General features: G+C 44.5%; 1 protein-coding gene across 1 annotated transcript in view; it reads left to right on the top strand.

The window, feature by feature from the left end:
- LOC126475297 (ATP-binding cassette sub-family G member 1) overlaps window positions 1–21,341 on the top strand; it is a 498,031-nt gene that overhangs the window by 303,805 nt on the left and 172,885 nt on the right. Inside the window, exon 6 of the mRNA XM_050103060.1 lies at window positions 8,966–9,204. Coding sequence (XP_049959017.1) covers window positions 8,966–9,204 — 239 coding nt within the window. The remainder of the gene's footprint in view (window positions 1–8,965; window positions 9,205–21,341) is intronic.

Raw genomic sequence — 21,341 nt, 5'->3', positions numbered from 1 at the left:
CAGAGACCATAGGTCTCACGAAAAGCAGCAAACCGTTTGTCTCGTCTCTTTTCATTTCTTTACGAAAAGTTATTCGACTGGATGGTACTGGCTTAGACAATCTCTGTCAGTATAAAAGTTTAGATGGATCAACGAGATAAGAGTGATTACATGTTCTGACTTCATTTCTTCTTTTTTAACATTCTTTGTGACAGGTATAGCTGGCCTCACATAGTCTTGGGAAAGTCGCCTCGGCTAGTGCCTTACTGCTGCCTAGCGTACTGTGCAGTACATTATATGTACCCATTTAGGACACCCAAGCTGAAAGCTAGGTTTCTGGACGACAGGAATCTATCAACATTAGGTTGACGTTTGAACTATGTTAAGAATAGTTCATCCAGCTGATAAGCTTCTCCTGGCTTTCCAAAAGAAGGTCATAAAAATTGGGGACAAAATCGAGATTACTGCTTTTTTAACGTTTCGCCTCTTTTTGGCAGGATATTTTATTAAGGAAACAATTATGCCATCGGCGTGCCTGTATAACTTAGGTTTAGTTGCCATGATTCTTGGTGGAAATAAGAGTGCATTAGGTTCTTTACAGACTAGAAAGTAAGGACTTCATCTCTGGACTTGACGCTGAACACATCAGTACTCCACAGGCTACGCTCTCACGTCTCCACCAGCAGAGGGGGGGGGGGGGGGGGGGTCCAGTGGTCGAGTCCTTAGTAGAGCAATTCTAGTGCTGTAATTGAAGGTGTCAATAACTTGCTGATATCACACCGATGATAATGGTGAGCATAATTAGTAGCTCCGGCATGTTAAGAACACCACGAAATAGACGTTCAGATAATGATCAGTTTCCCGGTATCACGTTCATCACGCATTCTCATTCGCGTGGCTTTTTTCGGTCTTCTGTGCAGACAAAGACTCACTGTAACTGCTGTGTAGGCAGTTAGAGACAAATTTCACAAAGTCAGATACAAGATTACTAATGAAAAAAAACACCAAAATACTCAGAATGTTTCCTCGGACAATCTCGACAGCGTTCTGGTTCACCCACCGAGTGACATGGTTAGCACACCGGATTCGCATTCGAGAGGACGACGGGCCAAACCCGGGTACGGCCATCCTGATTTAAGTTTTCCGTAATTTCTCTAAATCACTTCAGGAAAATGCCAGGACGTTTCCTTTGAAAGGGCGACCGACTTCCTTCCCCATCCTTACCTACTCCGATGGGACTGATGACCTCGCTGTTTGGTCCCCTCCCCCAAATCAACCAACCAACCAACCTGGTTCAACCTGTACATGTAGGTGTAAAATAATGCTGCTGCCTGGATTACATGGAAAACCTATCGAGTAATAAGGACCGACGACTCTTTGAGAATAGTCCAGCCTGGTTACCTCCTAGGCAGAAAGCATATTTTACCCATCTCTCGCCCTTCACACCGACTAGGACAGGGAGAATAATATTCATAAAATCTAAACTGTCAACTTGCGTGAACCTTAACTTATAGTGTTTCAATGGATATATCCTTTACACGTACAAAAGCATTGCAGTGTTTCCCTCATATATACACACATACATGCGCACACACACACACACACACACACACACACACACACACACACACACACACACACACATATATATATATATATATATATATATATATATATATATATATATTTTGTGTGTGTTTGTAGGGGGGGGGGAGGAGGAGGCGGCCGATGTGACCGAGCGGTTCTAGGCGCTTCAGTCCGGAACCACGCAGCTGCTACGATCACAGTTTCGAATCCTGCCTCGGGCATGTGATGTCCTTAGGTTAGTTAGGTTTAAGTACACTCCTGGAAATTGAAATAAGAACACCGTGAATTCATTGTCCCAGGAAGGGGAAACTTTATTGACACATTCCTGGGGTCAGATACATCACATGATCACACTGACAGAACCTCAGGCACATAGACACAGGCAACAGAGCATGCACAATGTCGGCACTAGTACAGTGTATATCCACCTTTCGCAGCAATGCAGGCTGCTATTCTCCCATGGAGACGATCGTAGAGATGCTGGATGTAGTACTGTGGAACGGCTTGCCATGCCATTTCCACCTGGCGTCTCAGTTGGACCAGCGTTCATGCTGGACGTGCAGACCGCGTGAGACGACGCTTCATCCAGTCCCAAACATGCTCAATGGGGGACAGATCCGGAGATCTTGCTGGCCAGGGTAGTTGACTTACACCTTCTAGAGCACGTTGGGTGGCACGGGATACATGCGGACGTGCATTGTCCTGTTGGAACAGCAAGTTCCCTTGCCGGTCTAGGAATGGTAGAACGATGGGTTCGATGACGGTTTGGATGTACCGTGCACTATTCAGTGTCCCCTCGACGATCACCAGAGGTGTACGGCCAGTGTAGGAGATCGCTCCCCACACCATGATGCCGGGTGTTGGCCCTGTGTGCCTCGGTCGTATGCAGTCCTGATTGTGGCGCTCACCTGCAAGCGCCAAACACGCATACGACCATCATTGGCACCAAGGCAGAAGCGACTCTCATCGCTGAAGACGACACGTCTCCATTCGTCCCTCCATTCACGCCTGTCGCGACACCACTGGAGGCGGGCTGCACGATGTTGGGGCGTGAGCGGAAGACGGCCTAACGGTGTGCGGGACCGTAGCCCAGCTTCATGGAGACGGTTGCGAATGGTCCTCGCCGATACCCCAGGAGCAACAGTGTCCCTAATTTGCTGGGAAGTGGCGGTGCGGTCCCCTACGGCACTGCGTAGGATCCTACGGTCTTGGCGTGCATCCGTGCGTCGCTGCGGTCCGGTCCCAGGTCGACGGGCACGTGCACCTTCCGCCGACCACTGGCGACAACATCGATGTACTGTGGAGACCTCACGCCCCACGTGTTGAGCAATTCGGCGGTACGTCCACCCGGCCTACCGCATGCCCACTATACGCCCTTGCTCAAAGTCCGTCAACTGCACATACGGTTCACGTCCACGCTGTCGCGGCATGCTACCAGTGTTAAAGACTGCGATGGAGCTCCGTATGCCACGGCAAACTGGCTGACACTGACGGCGGCGGTGCACAAATGCTGCGCAGCTAGCGCCATTCGACGGCCAACACCGCGGTTCCTGGTGTGTCCGCTGTGCCGTGCGTGTGATCATTGCTTGTACAGCCCTCTAGCAGTGTCCGGAGCAAGTATGGTGGGTCTGACACACCGGTGTCAATGTGTTCTTTTTTCCATTTCCAGGAGTGTAGTTCTAAATCTAGGGGACTGGTGACCTCAGATATTAAGTCCCATAGTGCTTAGAGCCATTTGAACCATTTGCGTGTGCGTGTGCGTGTGCGTGTGCGTGTGCGTGTGCGTGTGCGTGTGCGTGTGCGTGTGCGTGTGCGTGTGCGTGTGCGTGTGCGTGTGCGTGTGCGTGTGCGTTGCAGGTTCTGAAGAAGACGTTATTACTAACGTTGAAACCTAGGTAAACGATAAAGTTAAACTGCAACTGTAGGCTGTATATACTTATATAAACAATATCAGTTGCTGTCACTGCATAAAAATGTCAAAAATTATGACACTCACCGGTCTTAATACGCGGAAGAAATTTACAAGAAAAGCGGAACAGAAGAGTTGAAACGTTTGAGATGTGGCGTTACAGAGAGATGTTGAAAATTTGGTGGGCTGGCAAGATATGAAATGTAAAGGTTTTCTGCAGAATCCGGAAGGAGAGCAAAATGGGAGAAGAACGGACAGGATGACAGGGGCACGTGTTTAGATATCAGCGAATAACTTCCATAATACTACTGGGTGCTGCAGAGGATAAATATTGTAACGGAAGGCAAAGGTAGGATTATATAGATCAATAATAGGGGGATTGTGGAGTAAGTGCTACCCTGAGATGAAGAGGTTGACAAAGGAGAGGAATTCGTGGCAGACCGCATCTAACCAGTCCGAACACTGATCACACACGCAAAAAGTGGAAAGGATTTGTCGTTAAAGAAAGGTTTGGAATGGAATGCACTTACCATACTGACGAACTCCTTGAGGTCTCATCTGTGAAAGAAGAGAATAAAATCCTGGAGGGTCGTGAATTAACAAAATTCCTCGATAAAAGCGTCCGATGACGTCACAGTGATTCCTTTGAAGAAATTTTACGTGGCTGATTTTTTCCCCATTCAACCCAAATCGGAACTGTGCTCAGCCTCTAAAGGCCTAGTTATCGGCGGGACATTAAATCTTAATTTTCTTTCCTTCCTTTCCAATGATGACATTCCCAGCAGATGACACAGTCAGACGTCAGTGAGTTCTGTTCAAGGATTCATTACTCACATAAGACGCCAATGATGTAAATTATGTGAGGAAATGACATTGGAAAAGCCTTCCCTCAAACTGTTTATTTAGTCCACTGAATGTAAACGCTCATTGCATCGAACCCCTGTTTGGGAAATCGGAAAACAATAAAAGAAACATATTAAAGGTTAATACTGAGCAAGAAAAATCTCATCACTTAACAATAATCTTCTCAGATTCTTATCAGATCGTCTAAGCGGACGGAAAATAGCAACGGAGAAATTTTGCGTCCATGTCTAATACCGTGGTTTATGTGCTGTCGTATACTAACGATGTGTTGCTTGGACATTTTAAGTTTAAGGCTGTTGGAAGCCAGCGAGGGCACTCCAAGGCAGGAAATCAGAGACGCAATGCAGAGAGCAGGCAAATGTGTTTAGGTTGCCGGAAATGCACGGTGACACTAGAGACCTGCGAATTACAGACGCTCTGGGCAGCTGTACCAAGGGTGAAGTTTCACTTCGGAGAAGTAATTAATAACTCACATACGGCCTAGACGCTGTTGTAAGGCGTCACATTAATGTATGGTCGCAGAAAGAAACGTTTTAGAAGAGGCAGCAAGCTTGATATATGCCCCTGATTCCCTCAACGTCAGAAGGTTTACACAGACTGCTACAACAGCGGTCCCCAGTCACGAGAAGCCTCTGGAGGGGGCACAGTGACGTAAGACACTGTTGTTGCTAGGTATAATAGGAAGGACAGCGACATGTAGCTTTTAGCCTAACGCTGTTGCTACCAAACCTGGAGACTGCTAGTTAAAAGACCAGAAACATCCATACCTACTGAGCAGGAGAGTGGGAAAAATCTGAACGTGGTTGGCCAGTTGCGCCCTGTAGGCCCAGAGCCACTTGTCAGATTGGCTGAAGTCTGTAAAGTGCGAGTAGGAAGGAAGAAACAGTGCGCCGTCACAATCCTTTAAAAACCATTTATTCGGAGAGAATTCTCAGTCAGGTCGTTGGAGCACCAACTCCGAGTTGCGCGTCTCCAGCTTCGGAGGACCTCCGACAGGTCTTTCTTTCTCAGTCTGAGTACTTCTCTAAAAGTTCGTACTTCATAATGCTGCTAGTGATTGCTATTTCTGTTCTCAACCCACGGACTCAGACACTGACTTATGTTGCGCCACCAGTTGCATCCCTTGCTTATTCTAATGTCTTAAATTAGTCTTCAGTGTAGTTGTTAGTCTAATTGCAAATAAACAGTGTTGATCAGCCCTTGAGTATCCCTAAGTCTCTTGCTGCGAGCATTCCTATCGAGTCCCAAAATCCGCACTTGTTCGTAGGTGTCCTGTGACAATGTTAAGCGCTGATCCGTACAATCAACCTGCTTTGAAGTTGGTCTTTCTGCATTTGCTCCTGTTGTTGTTGTTGTGGTCTTCAGTCCAGAGACTGGTTTTATGCAGCTCTCCATGCTACTCTATCCTGTGCAAGATTCTTCATCTCCCAGTACCTACTGCAACCTACATCCTTCTGAATCTGCTTAGTGTATTCATCTCTTGGTCTCCCTCTTCGATTTTTACTCTCCACGCTGCCCTCCAATACTAAACTGGTGATCCCTTGATGCCTCAGAATATGCCCTTCTCCTAGTCAAGTTGTGCCACAAATTTCTCATCTCTCCAATTCTATTCAATACCTCCTCATTACTTATTTCATCTACCCATCTAATCTTCAGCATTCTACTGCAGCACCACAATTCGAAAGCCTCTATTCTCTTCTTGTCAAAACTATTTATCGTCCACGTTTCACTTCCATACATGGCTGCACTCCATACAAATACTTTCAGAAACGACTTCCTGACACTCAAATCTATACTCGATGTTAACAAATTTCTCTTCTTCAGAAACGGTTTCCTTGCCATTGCCAGTCTGCATTTTTTTTTCCTCTCTACTTCCACCATTATCAGTTATTTTGTTCCCCAAATAGCAAAACTAATTTACTACTTTAAGCGTCTCATTTCCTAATCTAATTCCCGCAGCATCACCAGATTTAATTCGACTACGTTCCATAATATTCGTTTTGCTTTTGTTGATGATTATTTTATATCCTCCTTTCAAAACACTGTCCATTCCGTTGAGCTGCTCTTCCATGTTCTTTTGCTGTCGCTGAAGAATTAAAATGTCATCGGCGAACCTCAAAGTTTTTATTTCTTCTCCATGGATTTTAATTCCTACTCCGAATTTTTCTTTTGTTTCCTGTACTGCTTGCTCAATATACAGATTTAATAACATCGGGGGTCTCACTCCCTTCCCAACTACTGCTTCCCTTTCATGCCCCTCGACTCTTATAACTGCCACGTGGTTTCTGTACAAACTGTAAATAGCCTTTCGCTCTCTGTATTTTACCCCTGCCACCTTCAGAATTTGAAAGAGAGTATTCCAGTCAACGTTGTCAAAAGCTTTCTCTAAGTCTACAAATGCTAGAAACATAGGTTTGCCTTTCCTTAATCTATTTTCTAAGATAAGTCGTAGGGTTAGTATTGCCTCACGTGTTCCAACGTTTCTACGGAATCCAAAGTGATCCACCCCGAGTTCGGCTTCTACCAGTTTTTCCATTCGTCTGTAAAGAATTCGTGTTATTTTTTGCAGCCGTGGCTTATTAAACTGATAATTCGGTAATTTTCACATCTGTCAACACCAGCTTTCTTTGGGGTTGGAATTATTATGTTCTTCCTGAAGTGTGAGGGTATTTCACCTGTCTCATACATCTCGCTCACTAGATGGTAGAGTTTTGTTAGGCCTGGCTCTCCAGAGGCTTTCAGTAGTTCTAATGGAATGTTGTCTATTCCCGTGGCCTTTGCTCCTAACCGCAAGGAAACTGCAGACTGACCTGCAACCCCCTGCCGTGCCTCTATCCTGTTTCAGGAGACGTCAGTGCGACTCTGATGAGCGCCGCTTACAGTGTCTATGATGGTTCAGGTATTAGTATAATGTGAAACTTCCTGGAAGATTAAAACTGTGTGCCCGACCGAGACTCGAACTCGGGACCTTTGCCTTTCGCGGGCAAGTGCTCTACCATCTGAGCTACCGAAGCACGACTCACGCCCGGTACTCACAGCTTTACTTCTGCCAGTATCTCGTCTCCTACCTTCCAAACTTTACAGAAGCTCTCCTGCGAACCTTGCAGAACTAGCACTCCTGAAAGAAAGGATACTGAGGAGTATAATGTGACTGCATGACTTGGCTCGAGTGTCTTGGATTGCCCTTTTCCGCCATTATTTCCCAAAACTTCTTGTCAGGACGATAAATTTTTTTTTTAAATCCCTGGAAGTTACTTTTGTACGGCAAAAAACTTTATCGCTTCATAATAACTTTGTAAACAGTATTTAAAAGACATAATTACACAGACTTCTGCAGTCTGAGTCACGATGGTTACAACTCTCCTGGACGTTGTTCCGCGTCATTGTATAAAATATATATCTTATGTGTGAGGTCTTGCCCACTCGTCTCGTATAAGGTGCCTAAAGGATACTGCGTTCTCGGAATGCTATACAACAATTCAAGCAAAATCACATTAACAGTTTTTATTACAAATAAGAATATTGACAATACTTAACTTTGAATTTACAACGGTGTGGCAAGCGATCGGCGATGTGCAAACAGTCCTCTGTCGTATTAAAGGTCCGTGTTAAGCAGTTGATATAGATCACACGTCTCCTGGTACTGTGCAGGTCTGTGAATCGCGGTCTGGTGCCGTCGCCCGAGGGTGGCAGGAGCGGCACTTATATTCACTTCTTGCAGGTATCGCTCCTGTCGTGGCGCGGCGCCAATCAACGCATCATTGGCCGACGTCACCTCACCGCCTTCTCTGCTCCTGCGTTCTTCGTGCCGGCGCTTGTCGTTAGGCCGAAACATAATATATATTAATTATAAACTAAAACCAACGTTTCGACCGTATTACAACGGTCGCCAGTCACTGACAACCCGGCTAGCCCACTAATGGTTTCTTTCCTATCCTTCCGCTTCCGTCATGACCAGCCTATTATATTCTAGGGCCAATAAAGTTTCAAAAACTGGCACCGATCGAGTGCAATAGACGGAGTACCTTTCCTCCGTCTAAACTAATCTTTTGTATCCCGCCTGGAAGGCGGCGCGTGGGTCTGCTGCTGAAAACTGAAAAGTTTGCCAAATGAAGGAAGTAACTAGGAGCAGGTGACGCGGAGACGTACAGCTTTTTACGTGAAAGTACATTTAATTATTAGTCAATGAGATACGTAACTTTACACTGAAGAGCCGTAGGTGCGAAACCGTATTCCCGCCATCAGTAGCACAAAGTCTCAATAGCAAGCTGAGGTTGAAGCGATGTTTCCTGGCTGTCTCCTCTTGATGGAATGGGACGAATCTGCAGCGGAGCTCGTAGATCTGCACAGCGCCTGCTAGAGAGCGCTATCGTCGGGGTCGGTCGTAGTACTTGCACCTACGCCGTGGCATCGTGGCTATCGATACCATATAATTTTTCCCTGAGGAAGCCGTTATAATAAGTTCGAAACGTTGGTTTTAAGTTGAAGTATTTCACGCAATGACTTAGCATAACAGCCCACAAGAATTTTAATCACCGGTCCTGTGCGACTTGTAATGCGACGTAGACAGGCGGCCTGCTGAGTCCTAATTTTCCCCCCGCTGTGACGAACGCGTGTCTGCCGCAGCGGGCTGGACGAGGTGTCGGCAAAGCTGTGCCTGCGGCTGCTGCACGAGGTGTCCCGGCAGGGCCGCGCCGTCGTCTGCACGCTGCACACGCCCTCCGCGTCGCTGCTGGCGCTACTGGACGACGTGTACGCCATGGCGCGCGGCCGCTGCGTCTACCAGGGGCCCGGCGGCGGCATCGTCTCCTTCCTCGCCGCCTGTGGCCTCTACTGCCCCACACACTACAACCCCGTCGACTATCGTGAGTACTTTCCAGTCCACTACATAGCGCGCCTGCTCCCTCAACTGCGGATTCCAAATGAAGATGCAGTATCTCAAACCCAGTCCTCACAGATACACTGCAACCAGTGGAAGGGAGGAGATGACATACTGGTGGAAATTAAGCTGGGAGGGTGGATCGTGAGTCGTTTTTACGGATTGTACCCGTACAGCCATCTCAACACCGGAAATGTTGTATTAAAGATTACAATTTGTTTTGACAATTTAAGTAGACATTTATTCATGTCGTACCCTTGTACGGTGCTACAGAAGAATGCTAAAGATTAGATGGGTAGATCACATAACTAATGAGGAGGTATTGAATAGAAATGGGGAGAAGAGGAGCTTGTGGCACAACTTGACTAGAAGAAGGGATCGGTTGGTAGCACATGTTCTGAGACATCGAGGGATCACCAATTTAGTATTGGAGGGCAGAGTGGAGGGCAAAAATCGAAGAGGGAGACCAAGAGATGAATACACTAAGCAGATTCAGAAGGATGTAGGCTGCAGGAGGTACTGGGAGATGAAGAAGCTTGCACAGGATAGAGTAGCATGGAGAGCTGCATCAAGCCAGTCTCAGGACTGAAGTTCACAACAACAACAACAACCACCCTGGTACGAAAATACATATGTTAACAAAGGACTGAACCCGATGTAAAACAAATCATACAATCACACTATACAGAAACGAGTAAACAAGACGAAAATGTGATACAAGGAACACAGAGGTAGCATCGTATAAAAATTCTACTGGTAATACAACAATAAATGATAAATCGCCGTTGATAATCATTTGAGATATTTCCAATTCAATCCATACTAATGATTATACACTGAAGAGCCGAAGTAACTGGTACACCTGCCTAATACACTACTGGCCATCTAAATTGCTACACCAAGAAGAAATGCTGATGATTAATGGGTATTCATTGGACAAATATATTATACTAGAACTGACATGTGATTTCATTTTCACGCAATTTGGGTGCATAGATCCTGAGAAATCAGTACCCAGAACAACCACCTCTGGTCGTAAAAACGGCCTTGATACGCCTGCCTGGGCATTGAGTCAATCAGAGCTTGGATGGCGTGTACAGCCATGCGGATAAGATGCCTGTCATCTCGACTGCTGGTGATACGAGGCCGTTGGGATCCAGCACGGCGTTCCGTATTACCGTCCTGGACCCACCGATTCAATATTCTGCTAACAGTCATCGGATCTCGACCAACGCGAGCAGCAATGTTGCGATACGATAAACCGCAATCGCGATAGGCTACAATCCGACCTTTATCAAAGTCGGAAACGTGATCTACGCATTTCTCCTCCTTACACGAGGCATCATAACAACGTTTCACCAGGCAACGCCGGTGAACTGCTGTTTCTGTGTGAGAAATCGGTTGGAAACTTTCCTCATGTCAGCACGTTGTAAGTGTCGCCACCGCTGCCAACTTTGTGTGAATTCTCTGAGAAGCTAATCATTTGCATATCACAGCATCTTCTTCCTGTCGGTTAAATTTCGCGTCTGTAGCACGTCATCTTCGTGGTGTAGCAATTTTAATGGCCAGTAGTTTATCTGGAGGGCCCCGTGAGCACGCAGAAGTGCAGCAATACGACGTGGTATGAATTCGACTAATGACTGAAGTAGTGCTTGAGGGAATTGACACCATGAATCCTGCAGGGTTGTCCATAAATCCGTGAGAGTACGAGGGGCGGAGGTCTCTTCTGAACAACATGTTGCAAGGCATCCCATATATGGTCAGAATGTTCATGTCTGGGAAGTTTGCTGACCATCAGAAGTGTTTAAACTCAGAGTGTTCATGGAGCCACTCTGTAGCAATTCTGTACGTGTGGGGTGTCGCATTGTCCTGCTGGAACTGCCTAAGTTAGTCCGAATGCACAATGGACATGAATGGATGCAGGTGATCAGACAGGATGTTTACGTACGTCCCATCTGTCAGAGTCGTATCTAGACATATCAGGGGTCCCCTATCACTCCAACTGCACACATCCTACACCATTACAGAGCCTCCACCAGCTTCAACAGTCCCCTGCTGACATGTAGGCTACATGGGTTCACGGAGTTGTCTCCATACCTCTACATGTCCATCCGCTTGATACAATTTGAAAGGAGACTCGTCCGACCAGGCAACATGTCTCCAGTCATCAACAGTCGAATTTCGGTGTCGACGGGCCCCCGTGATGCGTAAAGCTTTGTGTCTTGCGGTAATCAAGAGTGGGCTTTTGACTCCGAAAGCCCATATCGATGATGTTTCGTTGAAAGGGTAGCACGCTGACATTTGTTGATGGCCCAGCATTGACATCTGCACCGATCTGCGGAAGAGTTACACTTCTGTCACGTTGAACGATTTTCTTCAGTTGCCGTTGATTCCGTTCTTGTACTGCCTTTTTCCGGCCGCAGCGATGTCGGAGATTTGATGTTTTTCCGGGTTCCTGATTGAGATGTATAACGGTAGTGACACACCTAAATCACGATAGTAGTCAGTTGTAGTTGCTACATATTTTATTACAAACAAAAGCATAATAAAATCACAATCACAGTAATACAGGAAACTGCCTCACAAAGCCAGCTCACTTGGACAAACAAATTTCTTTAACCGGGAAAAGACCCATAAAACTTGAAATTTGAATATGACTGAGAAAATATACCCAGGTAAAGCCTTACTTAAATAGTACAAATGTCCATACAATTCCCATTAGAACTCTCATTACTTCCAATCAGCTGAGGAACAGATTAAGGGTAAGAACACAGATCTTTTAAGGTTTGGTTCAAATGGTTCTGAGCACTATGGGACTTAACATCTTAGGTCATCAGTCCCCTAGAACTTAGAACGAATTAAACCTAACTAACCGAAGGACATCACACACATCCATGTCCGAGGCAGGATTCGAACCTGCGACCGTAGCAGTCCCGTGGTTCTGGACTGCAGCGCCTAGAACCGCACGACCACTGCGGCCGGCTTTTAAGGTTTGGTTAGCCAAATTTCCTAATTGAAACTATATACAAATGGCTAAAACAATTAAGGAGGTGCTTTAATTTTGACCAATCTTCAAATTTACTTAGTTGATTAATCAACAATATTCTTAGAATGATTAAAACTAGAACATGACCATATGACAATACCCCTAAAATGAGGTCGCTTCAATATTGCGTGTGAATTAGCGATAGACGCGAGCAGACCAAGGATTCAAATCAATACGAGTGATCCACGAGACAAGAAAACACATAGAAATGTACTCAGCTTAGCACTGCAATTGATCTTCGAATGCTATAATGTTCCACAGGTAAAATGGAATCATGCAACAGTGACAACATAACCCAAGATGTAAAGCAGAGGACAGGGCCTTAAATACCTCTCTGCCCCCGTGGTGCTCTGCTCCCAGTATGCTCACATCGACCGCTGCCAGTTATCTGTAACACAACACACATCAACGGCAGACAATATTCTGAGACATGAACTACACAATCTTATCTAAAGAACAGGTGATCAATACAACCGAATAGAAACAAATTAGTCCCAGTGAATTACTTGGCCAGTGCCAGCCCTTAAACTTCGATTAATAAGTTCGCTAAAAATCATGCCCTAAAGTTAAGATGACAAGAATTATCTCGGCGCACATTTACACGCCAAACTACCAAATGAACTACAAGGTAGAACCGAGGACGTATCTCGGCGGGTCTTGAAACGCCAGAGACGGACTTACTCACTACTCGTTGCATTCCTAGCTACGTCTTTAACCACACTTCACGTCGATTGGTTGGACGTAGCCACACTTCTTCAACTGCCGTCAAGATAGTCACGACACCGAGGTAAGTGATATACAACTAAAACAGTTCCAAAGGATTTTTAGTACACTGGCATGTTCAATTAAGCCGTACGTAACCCACCGAAGCAACTCAGTGACTCCAATTCAATCGGCCGGCGTAGCTTATAACACACTCGGAGGAGCTTATCCTTCCGATCTCTAGGAAAACCAAATCACCATGGGCAGTGGATCTGCCCTCACAACTCAACACGCCGTAGCAACTGCCCCGCTCCTTCGTTGTCCGACTCGTCCTCTTGCCGTCATGCCTATGTACTCAGTCCCACGTGACTCTCACTCACCGCCCATCCCGACACACCTCCTCAGCAGAGCGCACGCGCTGCCGTTAAATCCGCGCCGCCAAAGATGAGCAGAAGACAAATAAGCATCGAAGTCGACTCAAAGATCAAAATGACGATCGATGGAAACTAGCGCCAGAAACGCACCAGCTCACTGATATTTACGGTACGCTCGTGAAGTGGTCGTACGGCAAAATCCCCACTTCATCGCTGCCTCGGAGATGCTGAATCCCATCGCTCGTGCGCCCACCATAACACCACGTTCAAACTCACTTAAATCTTGATGACCTGCCGTTGTTGTAGCAGTAACCGATCTAGCAAGGGCGCCAGACACTTGTTGTCTTGTATTGGCCAAGCCGACCGCAGCGCCATATTCTGGCTGTTTACGTATCACTGTACTTGAATATGCATGTCTATACGAGTTTCTTTGGCGCTTCAAAAATGTTCAAATGTGTGCGAGTTCTTAAGGGACCAAACTGCAAAGGCCATCGGTTCCTAGGCTTACACACTACTTAAACTAACCTATGCTAAGAACAACATACACACACCCATGCCTGAGGGGGGACTCGAACCTCCGGCGGGAGGCTTTGACGCTTCAGTTTATATCTAAATTAACTATAACATGTTCTTTTGTATGTCCTACAAGAACTGTTTCAAAAGCTGCTAACAGAAGATTGAATATTTCTGCAGGTGTTTAACTACCGTCTAGACCATGGCCGGCCACAGCATGTGCGGTCCGCGTGAGAGCCAAGACCCGGCCTGTCACTCGGATTTGCTCGGTTCGTCTCGGAAGTACCCGAAACAGCGCGACATTTCATTTAGCACTACGGTGCGGCATTTTGCGGTCGGGACAACTCTGTGAGTCTGACAACTACGTGGTGTCGCAATGTTTACCCTTCTTAGTTGTTCGTGGTATGAATAACGATCACAAGTCTAGCGGCTTTTTGCGTGTAACGATCTATCGCCACAGTCCTTTAAACTGAATGAAAATGACAGAATAGGGGGAAGAGAATTCTCAGTTCGCATAAGCAAAAGGTACTGCTGTTTCCCTATGAATCGACTTTACAGTACCATGCAGGAAAAAATTAAACTTTTAGATAACAATGAAAGAGAGAAAATTTTAACCATCGACAAACGTGCCTCAATGTTCTGTACACCTAGAAACACTTTGTGCTGAATTTTAAGGTGTGAAGTGCTTGAATAAATTGCTGGTACGAATAGTAAAACTTCTGAAGGCGCACTTATTATTCCATTGTCAGTTGCGACAGTTTTCAGTGGAAATAAACGTAGAATATAGAAACTTCATATATATAATTGCAAAGTACGTTGGTTAAGCCAAGGGGCATGCCTGGAACGATTTTTCCTTTTAAAATTCGCTATTGTTGAATTTATGAAGGAAAAAGAGTGCACGAATGAAACCCAACAACATCCGGAATGGATTGCAGATCTCGCATTTTTAAGTGGCCTTGTCTGCACACTGCCCACAGTAAGACTACAACAAGGTATCTTTGTGATTTGATGTAGATGCATTTAGAAAGAAAATCGCGTTGTAGAAGGGACAAATTCTGACAAACCCAATCAAGTTCCCTAAGCTCTCTGGTGTTTGAGACAGAGCGCGATTTGGAGAATTCATTGTGGCCTTGCAAGAATTACGATAGTTTTATGAATGAATGTTTGGAGGACACTGTCAATCTTACATCCTCTTTCGACTATTAACACCGCTCGAAATAACCGGTTTCTGAACTAACAGATTTTCGGTTTTTTATTACATAGAAATCAAAGAAAGACTGAAAATTTTTAGTTACATAAAACTGAAATATTAAATTAAATAGACAAACAAAAGAAAACTTAGTCTGTCCAACGCTTGCTGCTTTTCTCGCAAAGTGATAAGAGGTTGACTAGTTCAAAAATTTACCAGTATTGTCCTATTGATACTAATTTTTTGAAAGACTGCTGTTGTTATCGGGGATCATGCCACTATTTGGACGTAACGAATAGACAGTGCTAAGGAGTGAAAACTGAGGTTGACGATCTGGATTTTTCGTGTTAATTTGTGCGTTCTCAAGGGCTACAAGCACATAAAGGCATTTTAAGTAGGCATAGGCAGCTGATCAGCTGCTTTCTATTTTTATCGCAAACTATTAATGAACTGTAAAGTTTTAAGTTTTCTCGTCGTACTATGTCACGTATTTGTTTTGGCTCCCCCGGTTGTTAAAGCACTGTACTTCATTCGTACTGCATTTCGCAAAAACTTCCAGCCTAGGTTATGCCATTTGATGACAGTGGGAAACTACCGTATAGACCAGATTGGGAAAGCCTTGCTCACTTCATGTACACGCGTACCATCTAATAGGCCACACCACATGGTAACAGATACATTATTGTCTTAGCAATGGTATACGAATTCTTATTCTACTTTCTGCCAGCATTGTTACTAGAATAGCACTGACTGCTTCTCCCGTAATAATGAAATATTTCAAAGCGATGCAAATTTTACGATAAAAATTATTAGTGGTTTAAGAAAGGTTTGCTTAAAAAAGAAAAAAATTTGCACTGCTGCAATGACTAATTGACATTCTGGGTTTTTTACCCCGTTTTTAGTAAATAATAAAAATATACCTGTTATAACCTATAGGAGACCAATACCGAAAGCTACCGGTCATTCAGAACTAAAATATCGTATTAGTTTTAGCTAGGCTACGGTCGCAGGTTCGAATCCTACCTCCGCCTCGGGCATGGATGTGTGTGATGTCCTTAGGTTAGTTAGGTTTAAGTAGTTCTAAGTTCTAGGGGACTGATGACCTCAGCAGTTAAGTCCCATAGTGCTCAGAGCCATTTGAACCAAGATTCAAATAGTCGGTTTTTCCCAACTTTGCTCTAGCCTATTTGGAGCCGAGGTGCAGGAACTACCAAGCCGCCTCCAGTTGATGAAGTTAGACTGTCTAGCTAATAGTCTTAGTATTCATAAATTTATTAGGATATTAATTTCGTAATAAATCAGTAACATAATGGATTTGAGAACACATTATTCAGCCTTGTCCTCTCCCCATTCTCCCAGAGCCTATGTGCAGATGCGATGGCACTCCTCTGCTGGGCCGCCTCTAGCCCCATTTTAGGATATTGCTCAAATGTGTGCTACCCAAACAGGACTAACAGGGAATATTGAACATGTACAGAGAAGGGTAGCACGAATTGTAACACACTTGTTTAATTCTTTGTAGAGCGTAATGGAAATGTTGAGGAACTTGAATCTCCTTGAAGATGGGCGCACGTTATCCTGCGAAAACCTGTTTACAAAAGCTCGAGAACCACCATTGAACCTAGGATTATATTTAAGCGGAGGACATATCGCTCCATAGGGATCGGAAAGACAAGGTTGGTTATAGAACGTACAGATGGATTTAAGCAGTCATTAAACTCGCGCTTCTGTAGGCGAATGGAACAGGAAGTATCCTTAGCATGTTGTACAACGCGAAGTACGATGCACTTCACACTGGTTTGCAGGTTATGTACAAGTATATAGATGAACGATATTTTTCCTCCGGAACGACGATCCTTACGACCTGTATCTAAGAAAAGTCTACCACATTTTGGGACGACTCATTTCAGACGCCGAAAGATGAACCCTCCCTTTATTTAGGAAAATGTAAAGGTGAGTTGGCGACACGTTTATCCCGCTTCTTTCTTTCAGTAAGAAATGGCAGTAGTTACAGCAGTCGGGTAGTAGGTTTCGTAATCCCTCCACTTTGCTATGGACTTAAAACGCGAGATCTATCGTTCTGTGTATTGCCAGGGAGGTCTCTAATCACGGAGGTCAGGCGATTTTGGCTGAAGGGCAAAAGTTGTCTGGGATCACGTGGCTACTGTGACCGTTGAGATATGGCGCTGAGTGCGCCCGAGGGAGAAGGCCGTTGCGAGAAAAAAAAGGGGTTCTCTTTCGTTTTGAGCTTCGTCAGAAGCGGACTGGCCGGTTAAGTTCCTGTTGCGCTGAGTGACTACTAGAATTCAGAGTGTTAGGATGTGAGTACGAGGGTCGGTCAAAAAGTAATGCCTCCCATTTTTTTTCTACTTAGAGAAATTAAGTTAAGTGAAAAATTTTAATTTGGCGCCATTCCTCAAACCTTCTTCTGCAATCCACTGCAGTAGTAACTTTCTGTGTCAACAGGTGGCAGCACAGCAGAAGTTTGTAAGATGGCCGACATCGATGTTCGTTTGAGACAGCGTTGTGTGATTGAATTCTTGAATGCAGAAGGTGAAACGCCCATACGCATTCATGAAAGACTGAAGAAGGTGTATGGTGTTGTGACAGTGGATGTCAGCACTGTTAGACGATGGGTTCGTCGTTGTAAGGAAGCTGAAGGGCAAACACCGTTGACTGACGAAAAGCGGAGCGGCAGGCCGGTGAGTGCAGTGACTCCACACAACATTCAGCAAGTTGATGACATCATTCGTGGTGACCGTCGGGTGACTGCAGATGAAGTGTGTCGCATTATTTCTCTTAGTAAAGGCAGTGTGATCACGATTATTAAACAATTGGGGTACTCAAAAGTTTGTGCACGGTGGGTTCCAAGAATGTTAACCGATCAGAATAAAGAGGCAAGGAAAACAATAGCCTCCCAACACTTGCAGCGCTTCCGTTTGGAGGGAGATGAGTTTCTGAAAAAAATTGTGACCGGGGACGAAACATGGGTGCATTTTTTTGAACCCGAATCAAAGAGGCAGTCAATGGAGTGGCGTCACACAAGCTCGCCGAGGAAGAAAAAATTCAAAACTGTGCGATCAGCAGGGAAAGTTATGGCAACAGTTTTCTGGGGTACAGAGGGTGTGATTCTGGTTGATGTTTTGGAGCAGGGATGCACAATAAATTCTGTTCAATACGTCACAACCCTCAACAAACTTAAAGCACGTCTTCAGCGAGTTCGCCCAACAAAATCAATGGCAGATGTTCTTCTTTTGCATGACAATGCAAGACCACACACCAGTCGTCACACCTCTGACGAGATTGTCAAAATTGGATGGGAAGTTTTGCCTCATCCCCCATACAGCCCTGACCTGGCACCATCAGACTTCCATCTGTTCGGGCCACTAAAAGAAGCTCATCGTGGGATTCATTTTGAAGATGAGGAGGCCGTCAAAACATCCGTGCGTCAATGGCTTAGGAAGCAGAGCTGTGATTTTTACCGTGCTGGGATACATGCCCTTGTTCAAAGATGGACCAAAACTGTAGAGATGGGCGGAGATTACATTGAAAAATGACAAAATAATCCTCAATGTTGTGGTTTTCAACCTATGTAATTGCATTTAAATTTCCTGACAATTAAACGTAGAAAAAAAAATAGGAGGCATTACTTTTTGACTGACCCTCGTAGTTGTTCGTAGTTCATGATTTTCTAGTCATTTCCAAGTTCAGTTTATTTAAACAGGGATTTTACGTTATTTTTCTACCTTTCGCGACTTTTAATTCCTGGAATTAGACGATGAATCTTATGATTTGCAACCACGCGTGGGTAGGTGCGCCTTTGTGAGGTTTTCTCACTTTCAAACTGATTAATTGTTGGTAAGGCGGGTGCCAGGTTGAGATTCATTGGGAGAGTGCTTAGAAAATGTAGTCCATTAACAAAGGAGGTGGCTTACAAAACACTCGTTCGACCTATACTTGAGTATTGCTCATCAGTGTGGGATCCGTACCAGATCGGTCTGACGGAGGATATAGAGAAGATCCAAAGAAGAGCGGCGCGTTTCGTCACAGGGTTATTTGGTAACCGTGATAGCGTTACGGAGATGTTTAATAAACTCAAGTGGCAGACTCTGCAAGAGAGGCGCTCTGCATCGCGGTGTAGCTTGCTCGCCAGGTTTCGAGAGGGTGCGTTTCTGGATGAGGTATCGAATATATTGCTTCCCCCTACTTATACCTCCCGAGGAGATCACGAATGTAAAATTAGAGAGATTAGAGCGCGCACGGAGGCTTTCAGACAGTCGTTCTTCCCGCGAACCATACGCGACTGGAACAGGAAAGGGAGGTAATGACAGTGGCACGTGGTGCCCTCCGCCACACACCGTTGGGTGGCTTGCGGAGTATAAATGTAGATGTAGATGTAGATTCTTACATAGCTTCTCCTTCGATGTATCCGTTTAAACAATGTTTACGTAACATTTCCGATAGTCCGTGAATTTGATTTTCACACTCAATCCATCTGTTCTTTGTTGATACCAGACATTTTTTGTGTAGCTCATGACATTAAACTACCCCCCGCCCCCCCCCCCCCCGCCCCCGCCGTGTACCTTCGCCAACACAAAATATTTTAATAGTGTGTTCTAACGCTGCAATGACTTTCGTACGTAATTTTTCATAATTAAGTGACTTCTGACTGACTACACTTAGAGACAGATAGTGTTTCACAAAACATATGATGTCGGATAGATCCTCCATCGTGTTCTCGTCTTAATTTAATTAGTTTAAACCCCAATCTAATTTGTTTCCCATCATTTTTCTTGTGTTATTTCTAAATCTTTATCGAGTTTCCTTTGTCAAACGCGACACCTGGTACGAGGTACACTTCTGAATATTAGATGGCTTCTTGATAGGGCTCTGTTATGTGCTCCAAGGGATTCACGATCGGTTACGAACGAAACTGACGCTTTTCTCCTGGTGTCACTTTAGCGTCGTCAGACTTATGAGCCATATGTGTAGGCTGTTAGATGAACTTATATTTTTAGTCAACCACTGTCTTCCATGCAGTAAAACAGTCATTTCTCTACGAATACATTAGGTGCTTAAGTTATGCAACTATCCTTTGTTTATCCGTAACGTCTTGACCACATGTGAATGATCAGTTAATTATTGTAGTGATTATGAAGTTTCCTTATGGTATGAATATACACCTTAGAAATTTTAATCCTGTTAATGAGATTAGCGTATGTTCTATATGTCATTCATATGAATAAATGATTGCACTTCCACTCTTTAATTGAGAACTTAAAGATAGCGTTCCCTTTTTTCTGTAATTTACAAAAATGAATAAATTTTATACGCATAGGGGTGGACCCGTTATTTTATTACAACAGCCTACTGCAATCACGTACTTAAGTAGCCAGAAATTGGGCAGCTTTATGGTAATTGTTTCCATATATTACAAAGGTTTTGTTTTTCGCGATCGAGATACTGAATAAATTTGGTCAACGATTTCGAAAACTGGTTCGATAGCACCTCCATGCACACACACAGCGGACCATAAGTCACTACCCATAGAAACCTAACTGAATAAAAGCAAACAACTGGAATTCTGAAATATTAAAGCTATAGGATTATTTTAAAAAATTCTTTCTGGAATTGTTTTCCATCTATGTTGTTTCATTTCGTTAGACAGTCTTCGATGCTTAAGCGTACTAGTTTACACAGTCGTTAATTATAATCAGTGTCTTGTAAAGCATTGTAAATAGCTTCTCTCAAGTCCTAAATTGTCTGCGGTTTTGTAGCATACACTTTATCTTCAACATAACCCCAAAAGAACAAATACATTTGAAGGTCATGAGATCCGAGTGGCATTTCTATAGCCACTCGCCATCCAATAACTCTCCTACGAAACATAACAACGTAGTTCCGCTGAGCTGTTGCGTAATGCGGTAGGGTTCATCGTGTTGAGAGCAAAGTAGGTTATCTGTAGCAGCAGAATAGCGTACGCTGTCAGCATCTCTAGGTAGTTCTCTTCAGTTATTGTTCCATCAAACAACTAAGGTCCATTTACTCCACGACGTGAGATTCCACACCAAACGGTAACACCTGGCTGATTCAACTGCCTCTCACAAACAATTTTGTGGTCCTCCGTACATCAACAGGTACGGTTATGTCTCTTGAAATAGCCTGGTAATTTTAAACTTGCCTCATAATTCCAAATTATCGCAAAAAACAACTAATTATTACTTTCTCTAGATTGATTTAACATTGTCTTGCAAGATTAAAGCCTACGATCAGGATAGTCTAGTAATAGTCCATGTATG

This window comes from Schistocerca serialis, chromosome 4, assembly GCF_023864345.2.
Source record: "Schistocerca serialis cubense isolate TAMUIC-IGC-003099 chromosome 4, iqSchSeri2.2, whole genome shotgun sequence".
Taxonomy (NCBI): Eukaryota; Metazoa; Arthropoda; class Insecta; order Orthoptera; family Acrididae; genus Schistocerca; species Schistocerca serialis.
This window is presented reverse-complemented; position numbering and strand designations above follow the sequence as displayed.